This window comes from Myotis daubentonii, chromosome 2 (assembly GCF_963259705.1).
Source record: "Myotis daubentonii chromosome 2, mMyoDau2.1, whole genome shotgun sequence".
Taxonomy (NCBI): Eukaryota; Metazoa; Chordata; class Mammalia; order Chiroptera; family Vespertilionidae; genus Myotis; species Myotis daubentonii.
Window position 1 is genome coordinate 1,944,073 of NC_081841.1, and position 12,274 is coordinate 1,956,346.

The 12,274-nt window shown below is 59.4% G+C and overlaps 1 protein-coding gene across 1 annotated transcript; it reads right to left on the minus strand.

Moving 5' to 3' along the window:
- Positions 1-5,563: 5,563 nt before the first annotated feature.
- LOC132226873 (uncharacterized) lies at positions 5,564-11,993 on the minus strand. The gene is made up of 2 exons (XM_059681368.1): positions 10,795-11,993; positions 5,564-7,993 (listed from the first exon to the last, which is right to left on the minus strand). The coding sequence occupies exon 1, from the start codon at positions 11,790-11,792 to the stop codon at positions 10,881-10,883; it is 912 nt and encodes a 303-aa protein (XP_059537351.1). The 5' UTR covers positions 11,793-11,993; the 3' UTR covers positions 5,564-7,993; positions 10,795-10,880.
- Positions 11,994-12,274: the final 281 nt, after the last annotated feature.

Consider the following 12,274-nt stretch of genomic DNA (forward strand, 5'->3'; position numbering starts at 1 on the left):
ACAGCCTGTCACCGTAAGTGCATTCCTTCCTAAAGACCAGGGAGTGGAGGCGCGGGGATGGAGTAGTGACTTGGCCAAGATTGCACAGGCCTGGGGCCTCCAGCCCCGCAGGCACACACAGCACTGTTATTTTTTATATTTGCTTTTTTTTTTTTAAAGAAAAACATCACCACCCCCCTCCTCGCGCTCCCTCACACATAGGCGTATTTTATAGGTAAGAGCAGTTCCCAAGAAAAACAGAGCCTCATTGAAATCTGGGCCCCAGAACGCGGAGCGCCGGCCAGCTCCTGTGACCTCCCTCCCCCACAGCCGGCTTCGGTCATCCGAGGCGTCCACCCTTCCCTGCCAGGTGCATCCTGATCACCCCCTCCCGCTGCCGGGAAGAATGGACCTCCGGTGTGAAATCGCAGACACAGCTCCCGCGGGGCCTGCCGGGGCCTCCCCACAAAGCCGCCTCACCTGAGCGGAGGGGTCACCAGTGCCGGGGCCACCGCCCTTCCCGCCCAGCCAGCACCCTGCACCAGGGCTGCGCGGCCAAGCGGGCAGGCGCCCAGAGCCGCCCAGAGCCGCCCTGCTGCTTGTGGTCCCTCCCGGGGAACCTGGTGGCCCCTGTCTGTGGTCTCCATACAGAAGGCGAGCGGGTTACCAAAATGGCCTGAAAAACCTCAGTCTCCCATCAGCCAGGACGTGCCGGCCTCCCCGGGAGAGGCTCACTAAGCGGGTTCTCTCCTGGAGGGGGCCTGGGCACCAGCATTCTGCAGGGGCAACCGTGTGCTGATCACCTCAAGTTATTGACCCGCAGAAAGGGGGGAGGTGGGTGCTTGCAGCCGCTGGAGGAAGGACGTGAGGAAGGACGTGAGGCGAGAGGGAACTCGGTAACTTGGGAAACAGTTCTGTGCGGTGGTAATAGCAGAGCAGAGCTGCACAGCTTGCCCTGCAGCAAAGGTCTGCGCCCCTCTGCGCCCAGCCCCCCTCCGCGCAGGCCCCCACTCCAGCTCCAGCCTCATTACCGCAGGGCCGGGCCCCACAGAGCACCGCGTCTTCCCCAGGCCAGACCCCGCGTCAGAATAGTCCGCTCCACAAAGGACAAGCTCAGAAACAAACTTAACATTTTAAAAAGTCTCCCTGGAAAAGCGAGGCGAACAAAACTATGAAAGACGCGGGCAGCGGAGCAGGGGCCCGGCTGGCGTGGCCAAGGACGCGGGCGCCTCTCTGTTCCGCCGTCCAAGGCCGCGGCCTCCCAGGCTCTTTTCTCTGGCTTCTTTTTTGAGCCTAATTATATGAGAAAGTGCTTTCGAAAAAAAAAAAAAACAGACAAAAACCTTTAAAATTTTTTTTAAAAGTTACAAAAGCTAAGTCTCAAAAGCTTTCTAAAAAAGACAAAAACCTTTAAAATTAAAAAAAAGTTACAAAAGCTAAGTCTCAAAAGCTTTCTAAAAAACAGACAAAACCTTTCAAGTAAATTAAAAGTTACACAAGCTAAGTCTCAAAAGCTTCTGGGGATAAAACGCATAACTTTGTCCAGCGTCTGAGGCAAAAGCGAAGCACACAGGGCACAGAATGGTCCAGGCCTGAACTCGGGGCCCACGGCCTCACACACCTGGGCGTGGGGGCGCCCAGCACACGGGTCCGGGAAGACGGTGCTTCGGGAAGAGAAGCGTCGCGGGGAGAGAGCCGCTGCAGAGGGTCTGGGGGCCCTGGTTTCCGCACAGGGTCCGTGGCGTCTGCGGGGCTGCATCAGCTCTCCTTTGTCGTTTGCAGGGTTTCCAGCAGAAATAAAGACCTTTACTTCCCAGAGAGAGAGACACGAGGCACAGCAAACCTGTTCTCTCTGCGCCTCCGCCGGGGCTGCAGATGGGACGGGTTCGCTCCAGCTCTGCAGGCGAGCGGCCTCCGCACGCCTCCTCCAGGCAGCCCCGGGCTCGCGTGCAGGCCGGCGGACGCGGAGACCAGGGCGGCCCGGGTGGGCGTCAGGCCTGGAGTCCGGGGCTTGCGGAGGGCGTGGCCTGCAGCACGAGCGTGTGGCTCGACCCCCCGTGTAACCGTGTCGGTGTTGGGTCCGCCGCGGGGGCCAGGCGGGGGCCGAGTCCGAATCCGATCCCGAGGCGAGCCCGGGGCAGGGTCCGCATGAGTCCGCACCCGCGTCAGGCTCTGCGCAGCGGGACGAGGTTGAGGTTCCGCTCCGCGTCCGAGTCCGCATCCCTGTCCGAATCCGAGGTAGAGCCGGGGTCCGTGTTGGGGATCCGAGTCCGAGTCCGAGTCCGAGTCCGAGCCCAGGGCAGAGCCGGGCTCTGGGGTAGGAGGCGGCCCGGGTCCAAGTGCGACGCGTCGGGAGTCGGGTCTGCCGCGCAGCCGGGAGGGGCCCGAGTGCAAACAGAGGTGGAGAGTCTGAGGCTGGGGCGCGTCAGGCAGCGATCGCGGTTCCCAGCCAGGACCCGAGTCCGAATCCTGAGCCGAGCCCGGGGCCAGGCTCGGAGCGAGTCCGCGTCTGGATCAGTGTCCGAGTCCGTGTTCCGGGCAGAGAAGAACCCAGCCCAAGCCGCGGTCCGCGTTGGAGTCCGAGTCCACGGAGGCAGTGGCGGCAGCGGCACGCGTCCCAATTAGCCACGGTCTGACGTGGTCACGGGGTCCGACAACGCGTCCAGGGTAGAGCCGGCATCCGAAATCAAAACGGCAGCAGCGCGCGCCCCCAATTGGCCGCAGCCTGGGCTTGCGGTCCGTGCCCGAGTCGTGTCCGAGGCCGCGGTTGGGGTTCGTGTCCAAGTCCAAGTCCGAGGCCAAGTCCGCGTCGGAGTCTGCGGCAGCAGTGGCGGCGGCCGCGGCAGGCGCTCCGATTAGCCGCGGTCGGAGCCGTGGTCTTGGGGTCTGACGTATCCCGGAACCACAGCTGAGATCGCGGTCCGAGGTTATGGTCCGTGTCGGAGTCCAAGTTTGATTCCGTGTCCGGGGCAGACCCGAGGTCTGGGACCCGACGCCGTGCCGCATCCAAGACCATGTCCGCGTTCCGGGCAGAGTTGCGGTCTGAGCCGCTGTTTGTATCCGCGCCCGAGTCCGCCGGCGGCGGCAGCGGCACATACCGCCAGGAGCGCAGTCCCGGCTTGGGGTCCGTGCCGAGTTCGTGAACGTGGTTGGGATCCGTGTCCCTGTCCCTGTCACACATTGTGTCCGCGTCCGAGTCCGGGTTTGGGGTCTGTATCCGAGTCCGCGTCTCTGTCCCGGGTGGAGCCTCGGTCGGAGCCGCTGCCCGAGCCCGTATCCGAGTCCGCGTCTGCAGCGGTGGCGCGCGCGCGCGCTGCGATTACCCGCAGGTCGAGTTTTAAGTCCGTGCCTGTGGGCGTGTCCGTGGGCGTGTCCGTGGTTGGGGTCCACGTCCGAGGCCGGATTTGGGGTCTGTATACGAGTCCACATCCGTGTCCGGGGTAGAGCCTTGGTCGGAGCGGCTGTCCGTATCCGAGCCCGAGACCGCGTCTGCAGAGGCGGGGACGCGCGCGCATGCGCACCACAGCCACAGCCCGAGCTCGGATCCGTATCTGTGGTTCGGTCCGTGTCCGACCCTGGGTCCACGTCCGAGTCCAGATCTGGGTTCTGTGTCTGAGTCCATGTCCGTGTCCCGGGTAGAGCTTCAGTCCCAGTCCGAGTCCGCGTCTGCGTCTGCAGCGGCGGGCGCGCATGCTGCAATTAGTCGCAATCCGAGCTTTCGGGTCCGTGCCCGAGGCCGGGGTTGGGGTTTGCGTCTCAGCCCGGGGTTGGGGGTCCATATCCGAGTCCGGGGTTGGGGTCCGCGTCAAAGCCGGGGGTTAGGGTCCGCGTCTGAGTCCGGGGTTGAGGTCCGTGTCAGAGCTCGGGGTTGGGGTCCGCGTCTGAGTCCGAGTCCGGGGTTGAGGTCCGCGTCAGAGCTCGGGGTTGGGGTCCGCGTCTGAGTCCGGAGTTGAGATCCGTGCCCGAGTCTGGGGTTGGGGTCCGCGTCCAAGTCCGGGGTTGGGTCCGCGTCAGAGCCGGGGGTTGGGGTCCGCGTCTGAGCCCGGGGTTGGGGTCCGCGTCTGAGTCCGGAGTTGAGGTTCGTGCCCGAGTCCGGGGTTGGGGTCTGCGTTCGAGTCCGGGAGTGAGGTCCGAGTCCGTCTGTCTCCGAGTCCGCGTCGGCAGCGGCAGGGCGCGTGCCGCGATTAGCCGCATTCTAGGCTCAGAGTCCCTGCTCGAGCCCGGAGTTGGGGTCCGCGTGCGAGTTTGGAGGTAAGGTCCGCGTCCGTGGTTGGGGTCCGCATCCGCGTCCGAGCCCGTGGTTGGGTCCAGGCCCGAGTCCGCGTCCACATCCGCCAGTATCCGAGTTCACGTGCTTGTCCCGGGGCGAGCCTCGGTCGGAGCCGCGGTCTGTATCCGCGTCCAAGTCCGTGTCTGCACCGCATTAGCCGCCGACTACGAGGGATCCGAGCTTGGGGTCCGAGCTCGGATCAGTGTCTGACACCGTGTCCACCTCCGAGCCCGGGGCTGCGGTCTGTGTCCGAGTCCAGGTCCGCTTCCCAGGTAGCGCCTCGGTGGAGGCCGCTGTCCGTCCCCGTCTCCGTCTCCGAGTCCGCCTCCGGGTCCGCCTCCGCGTCCGCGTCCTCGGAGGCAGCGGCACGCGCCGCAATTACCCGCCGACCGAACTTGGGGTCTGAGCCCGAATCCGTGTCCGTGGTTGGGGTTGGGGTCCGTGTCCGTGTCCGAACTTGGGGTCTGAGCCCGAATCCGTGTCCCTGGTTGGGGTTGGGGTCCGTGTCCGTGTCCGTGTCCGAGGCAGCGCCGCGGTCCGAGCCGCGCTCCGCCTTCGAGTCCGAGTTCGAGCCCGTGTCGGACCCCAGTCCGTGTCCAGGTCCCAGTCCTCGGAGGCAGCACGCGCCCCAATTAGCTGCGGGCGGGCGGCCGCATTGAGGGCGAACAAAGGGCACGACCCAGGGTCAGGGAGTCGGGGGCCCGCGCCCGCTGCTTTGTTGGCCGTGTTGTTTACTTTGCCGAACGAAGCGCACAATATAGTGACTAAAGCGGATTAGAGGGTCGCGCCCCGGAGGCCGAGGGACCTCCCAGCCTGGCGCCGCCCAGGCGGGCTGGCCTGCCGCTGCAGACCCCGTGCCCCGGGGCCGCGGGGAAACTGGGGGGCCGCCCGGGGCCCCAGCACCGCTCACCTGCGCCGCCCGGCGGCCGAGCGGGCAGCTCAGAGCATCCCCCGCTGCCGGGCCTTTACAGCCCGGGACAGTGTGGTATCTGCTGACTCCTCATTTTTTAAAGGTTGCACTGTTCCCAGCACCGCCGGTCCTGGGCGTTCGTTTTTCAGGGAAGCAAAGGCCATTTGCTTGAAGGCGGATATTTTACACGGAAACAGATTTTTCCATTTCACAGAATCCTGTAGCGTTATGGGTTGTTGTTTTTTGTTTTTTAATGCCCACCTTTTGTCTTGACACGGCCAGGCACCCTGTGAGTCAGCGAGTGACTTCAGGGTGCGGAATAATATTTTGTGATACGAAAGTCCTGAGAAGTGCTGCTGGGGAAAAATTACTTTTTCTTTCTTTCTTTCTTTCTTTCTTTCTTTCTTTCTTTCTTTCTTTCTTTCTTTCTTTCGAAAACAAATGATGAATATATAAATAAACCACTACAATTTCCGCCTAAAGACTACAGTTTTTCATCTGGCTTCATGAATTCACGTTCTATCTACTTCTCCGACAGGAACTTTTAAATGGCCCCTAAAAAACAAGCAGTCACACGGAGAGTACAAACTCGCATTCAAGCAAAGTCTAACCACGGAGCCAAGAAGCGGAGTGCCGTTTTCTTTCTTTCTTTCTTTCTTTTTTTTTCCTTTCTCAATGCTATTGTTTGGGGGACAAATATATTTCTCCTTAAGTTCACAAAACGTCTTGAGAATTTTTACGCTGTGGTTGTGCAAACACGTATGTTTGGTTAGGGAATCCATGTCCTGTTTGATGAATAAGCCACCTATATGCAAATCTTTTTTAAGGGAACGTATGATATTTACTTACTCTACCTATTTGTGGGCCTAATGAATATTTCTGCTCAGTGCCATCTACCCGCAACTTCTGAAGGAAAATATGCCATTTGTCTATGTTTCCACTCACAAGCCTTTAAAGAGATTTCCCCCCGCTTATAAAAACACCATGTGTTTAGAGAAGGCATAGCTAAGTCTAAAGTATAAGTAATTTGGAGTAAAATATAAAGATAGCTATTTAAGATAGAGACCGTTTAAGTAGTAAGTGTAAAATATAAATAATTCAAGTATAAAATACACGGAAAAAGAAAAATTCACCTACGTGCCATTATCCAGAAATAATATTCTATTGTAATTCCTTCCCCACAGTTGACCTGGGCATTCAATTACATAATTCACACCTGCATTTACAGTTTGCAAAGTTTTGTGTCCCCATGTTGTTACAAATGCTTTGTCAATAGCATTTTAACAGTGGCACAATATTTCATTCTTTTGTTACATGAAATTTAGCCGGGCTTTCCCTGTTCTTCCAGCTTTCATTTCGCGGAAGTATTTTTCCCGCTATAACTAACATGACAACCACGGTTTTGCCTGTAAACTTTGTCTGCAGTGCTATCTGTTGCTAGGATGCTGGAGCCATTGCGTTATTCTAAGGGGGATAAGGCAGATCCCTGTAGGCTCCACTAATCCGACCAAGAATGAACTTGGAAATTCTAGAATTCCCTTCGGATCGCACTTAGTCCAGGAAGCCGTATGGAAATCAGCTTGCTTCCCTCCCAACCCCCCCCAGAGGCCGGGAACTTTCGCCTGACAGATTTGTGGGACCAGCCGAGGCACAGGCCTGATTGCAGCGCGCATTTGGGAATCAGTGCTGGCCCGGCTCTGCCTCCCTGCCTCCGAGCCGCTTGGCACCAACCCCGGGGGCGCTGGGTGGGTGGAGGTCAGGCCCAGGCCCAGCACCTGGGAAACATTATCTCCGCGGTGCAGCGCGGGTGAGACTTTGCTCGCCTGAGAAGTGGTACTTGGGATTTGGCCCAAGCCTCTTTGTTTGCTGAGACTTAAAACCTCAGGCCCGACTGTCACTCTGTCGTCCCCCCCCCACCCCCTTCCGCTCTGTCCTGCGTGGAGAAGGCCTCGCCGTACCCTCCATCTCCATGCTTGGAGTCTGCCATGTGCAGCGCGCCTTCCCGTCCACGCCCTGATCAGCCCGCGGGCTGGGTCCTGCCTCAGGGCCATGCTGCAGTGTGCCTGGTCCCCCCACCCCACCCACCCCCGGACCGAGGAAGGCAGTTGAGGGCCGGAGAGGAGCAGCTGGCAGGAAAGAACGGAAGCACCAGGAGGGTAGGGGGCCCAGCGCAGCGCACCGTGGAGGCATCCGAAACCAGAGGCCGAGGGAATCCAGGGCAGAGGGGAGGCGATTCGCGCAAACGTGACCAGAACTTTCCTGGGAGGAGGAGGAACAGTTCCCCCTTCCATGCCTTTTTCTGCCTTGTCCAAATTTCCTACAAGGAGCCCACATTGCTTTTATAATTAGAAAACGATCGTATTGCTGATACAACTGTATTTCTTAGACGTCAAATAGATATAATCCATTCTGCGAATAAAGTGAATTGCTGCTAATGAGTTTACATAAATAATTACAATCCTGTGTTGCCAGGAAAGTTATAAAGATGATTACAGGAGTTTGCGTGTCTCTAGCGCTTTCCCCTCTTTAGAGAAACACTTTCAGACAGAAAACTAAACCGGGCAGCTCTGCTGTGCAAACGTCGGCCGCCTGCCGCTGCGATATTCCTGCCGCAGCCCCGATGTGGGGCCGGGGCAGACCCTTTCCTTCTCGTTTGAAATCTGGGGGTCTCGCTTACAAGCCCAGGACCTAACCGAAGGCTTGGCGTCTTCGTCCCGGCGGCAGCTTCTAGACCTCCAGTCCAGGCACCTTCCTGCAGGGCAGACAATTTCCCCGGGGGAGCAAGTGTGTTTCCTGCATTCCAGGGGTTTTTCCCCCATTCCTGGAGGTGGTGCCTGCAGCCAGGGTGGAATTGCAATTAGTGAAGATTTTGTGGGGTTTGCTTTGAAATAATGCTGTTTATACAGGGCCCAGGTTTCACATACGGGGACGTATGCCCCCGAGTTTGGCGGCCCGGGGAAGTGGCCGGGCAGAGGCGTGAGGGTGCCTCAGCCAGGCAGGGTCTGTCTTTTTTCCACGCCGACAGGAGAGCCAGGCGAATGCCAGGCGTGCAGAGGACGGTGACTCACGCGGGCCTCCGGGGGCCCACGTCCCCAGCAGGACCGGGTGGCCTGGAGCGAACATGTTTGCCTTATCTTATTTTTTTAAGTGGGCCATTTACAGCCCCAGGAGAACAACAGATGGGAAGAAATCTACAAATCAAATGCATTTGATCCCAAGCCTCTTTCTTTTAAAGTGAGTTACCAGGCGAGCCAGGGTGCTGTTTTCGACTCTAAAAGGCAATTTCTAAATTTGGGTTTGGGGGAAGAAAAAAAAGAATTGTCCTCAGACTGAAAATCCCAGGCCTCGCAGAATGCAAGTCAGATACACCCCTCTTTGTGCTAAAATCATCGTAACCGGTTTAAAATAAATCAGAGCAAAACGGCGCGAGCGGAGCATATGCCTCCCATCACGCGCCGTCTGCGGACAGCGGTGGCTGCTGCCGACAGGCCCGCTCCGCTCCGCCTGCCTCGGGCGGGCGAGGGGACAGGCCCCGGGCTCGGGGCTGGGATTCTGAGCAGGGAGGCACCGAGGTCCCCGGAGCAAACAGACCTACGCTTTTTAGATTCCAAAGACATCCTCGGTTTTAAACAAGGATTAAATTATAAACTAAAGAATGATAGAATGTAATCAGCAGGTAAGACGGATAAATAGGAGACATTAATTTCCTCCAAGAAAAAATGTCTGGCATTTGGAATTTTTAAGCCGTTAAGTAGATGGTCACATTTAAAAAAAAAAAAAACAACCCTCTGTTTTACTTGCCCTCCTCACACAGGGCACAGCAAACCATCCCTGCCTCCTAAAATAAAACCACATGTCACTTTAATTTAGCAGGGGCTGGCCCAAGTGCGGAATCTCGGCACAGATCATTTTTAAATTAAGGAGACTGTTCGTGTGTTTTCTACCTTTTGGGGGGGGGCAGTTACCTTCTCCACGTGTTAATAATTTAACTGTCAAATCACAACAAACAGCTAATTCCGTCTCTGAGACTCCAGGCCGGCAGCCCGGACGCGGAGGTTTTAATTGTGGCTGCTCACTAGCAAAGGGGGCAGAAGCTGCTTTCCCAGTGTCCCCAGACGGGCCTGGGACATGACTAATTCATTTTCTCTCCTCCGTCTATCTAGGCACAGGATTCAAATATTTATATCAGTCTGTTCACTTTAAAACACGAGCGAGGGCACCTCTTCAGGGCCCCTCCTTCGCCTTCACAGTTTGGGCTTTTCATTGTTTCCAGACGCGCTGGGCCCGCGCATGGCGATCGCTCGCTCGCAGGCGCCCGGGAGATGGTGCGCGGAGCCCGGCGCTCGGCTCGCGCTCACCCGAAAACCCTTCCCGGAGCCGCAGATAGCGCGGGGCGACCCGGCCCCAGAGCCTCCTTCCCCCGAGGCCAGGGACAGCCTGCAGGCCCGAGCCCGGCTTCTCCCGCCCGCCGCCGGCCGGCGTGGCCAAGGGGAACCGAGCCCCGGAAGGGTGCCCCAGCCCGCGGGCCAGGTAGGCCGTGGGCAGCAGGGGGTTAATGGGCCAGCGGGGAGGGTGCAGACAAAAGGCCGCAGCCCCGGGAGGAGCAGCCGCTGGGGCCGCGGCGCAGACACAGGGAGCTCTGTGTGCCTGGCCGCCGCCGCACTGTGACTAACCGCCCCACCATTGTGCCCTGAAGCCAGCCCTTTGTGCCCGTCCCCCTGGCGTCTGGGAGCCCCGCAAAGAACCCTCTGCAGCAGCCCCCCTCGCCCTGGAGACTTGCAGCCTCAACACCCACCCATTCGGCTGAGGGGGGCCAGGCGCACACGCCAGGGAGGGCATCCTCTATCCTGGCCCCGAAGGGCCACCAGCAAAAAAAAAAAAAAACGCAGAGAAAGCTGTCTCCCGCCTCCGGGCCGTGGGCACCGGCTGGACCCGCACCGCCCAGGGCGCAGCCTCCCCCACAGCACCAGGCCGCTGGGCCTTCGCAGCGCGGAGTCCGCGGGGAACTGTGATGCGTGTGTAAAATACACCCCGGATTTCAAAGACGTGACATGAAAAAAAAAAATGTAAACTGCCTCCTCAATAATTTGGTATTAATTACATCCTGAAATATGCTATTTTGGATGTGAATTAGATTAAATACATGGTATTAGGGTTGTGGATTTCACCTATTTCTACTGTTGAAAAAACGCAGCATCTGGCACATGTGAAATTCGGCTGCGGCTGTGTTTGCGGCTCACGTTGCTTCTCTGGGAGCTGTGCTGGATGTGGGTGCGGGGGTGGGGACGGGCCTCGCAGCCTGCTCTCTCCCAGGGGACAGGAGCTGGACGGTGTCACCCTGTCTCCGCACTCAGTGACAACCCTCACCCAGGGCCAGGCGTCCTGGGCCGTGGCGGCCACGCAGCCCACAGCCCTCTCTCGGGAATTGGGTCTCACACACACGTGTCTGGGGAGCTTTGGAAAACGTGTGTGCACAGAAACACGCACGGGAGAGGGCCTTGTGTCCGCCTGTCCTGGCCTTCGGAGAGGCCACATGCACAGGGCACCCAGATGGCCCCCAGATCTGACTCCTGGTCCCGGGACAGACCGGACCAGCCCGAGACCCCATCACGACTTTTGTAGACTCAGCATTTACCCATTCCGGGCCCTGCCTCCACTATACTAACAACATCTACGGCTGCACCGGTGGACAGATGGGTGTAATCCGGGCAGAATTCACCATTATGTGTTCATTATGATTACAGTCAGTTTTTTCTTCTGACTTGAAGAGACATTAAAATGAAAACATTTGTGAGCCCGGGGCACTGAGCCTCCCTGGACCGACCTGCCAGTGCCCGCACGCCCGCTGCTCTGCACCCTAACCCAGGGAGGCCCGCCCCCACTTCTGTACTTGGGGCTCATCCATCTTTTCTCTGGTGACCTAATGGCCTCCCTCTCCCAGGAACTTATCCCGTAAGCTCTGCCCTGAATGCACAGTGTGTGGAGCCTCCACCGGCCACCAAAACACTTTCCACATGATTTTTGAAACACCAAAACCGGCCACGAGAAAGGCCCAGGATCCCAGCGTGGCTGGGGCTCCAAGTCAGCGGGCACCAGGACCCCCCAAGCACAGCGCTGGGGTCCCCAACCAGATGCCCAGGCACCGCGGTCAACACCAAAAGACCACACGGTCCAGCACGCCTGAAGGTGACGCCAGAGGTGACCGTGACAACGCCTGGGGGCCCACCGCGTGGCAGCTCTGTGCAGGCCTGGGCACCCGGCCCCGGTCCTCACGCCCCTGCAGCGGCCCTGCCTCTGGACGGGGCAGTGGGTGGGCCTGGTTTTGCAGCAGGTCCCAGAGAGAGGCCTCAGGCCAGTGCCTCCCGTGTGCCGCCAGGCCAGGCCCGGGCCGGCCGCTGGGGAAGCCCGGTGCAGGAGATGGTTAAAATTCTGCATCCTTTTTGCATCCGCCTCCAGAGGAAGCGCTGCTTTTTTTTTTTCCTCCCAAGCAGGAGGAGTTAAAAAAAAAAAAAAAAAAAAGCTGAGAGCAGCAATTTGCAGGCCTTGGGATGTTTTTCTCCTTGACAGCCCTGGGCCCCGCCTCGCCGGGCCTGCCCGCGGCCACAGCTCTGCGCCCTCCTGCCTGGGCCCCATGTGAGCTCGCTGGCCTCCCCTTGGCCCCGGGGGGCCCAGAGGGAGGGCGGGAGGGAGGGAGGACGGCCGGGAGAGAGCAGCCCGGCCTGGCACTGACCTGCTTTGTGCCCAGCCCTCCCAGCGCTCTCCCCCTGCAGGCCGGCCCAGCCCGCCTCACTGCCTGCTGCCCGCCCGGCGCCCACCCTGTGCCCACCCGGGTGCCCTCACCTTCTGGGCCCCGGCCTCCCGGCTGGGGTGCTGCTTGAGCCCAGGGCGCCCGGCCACGTCCTCCGCTGCCGCCGCTTGCCCCACCCTGCTGCCCGCGCGGCGAGCCTGGCACCATGCCAGGCTGCCTGGGAGCCCAGCCCGGGCAGGAGGGAGGGGTGCGGCGGTGCCAGGGGAGGGAGAGGCCCAGATGCCCGGCCGGCCCACGGGGCCTCCCCCGTCTCCTGAGTCCCATAAAGACACAGACAGCATGGGCGGTTTAGCGAAAACAGTCATGT

Bases quoted from the DNA above. Each gene is read 5' to 3' on its own strand.
- LOC132226873 (XM_059681368.1), bottom strand. From the start codon at position 11,792: ATGGGGCCCAGGCAGGAGGGCGCAGAGCTGTGGCCGCGGGCAGGCCCG.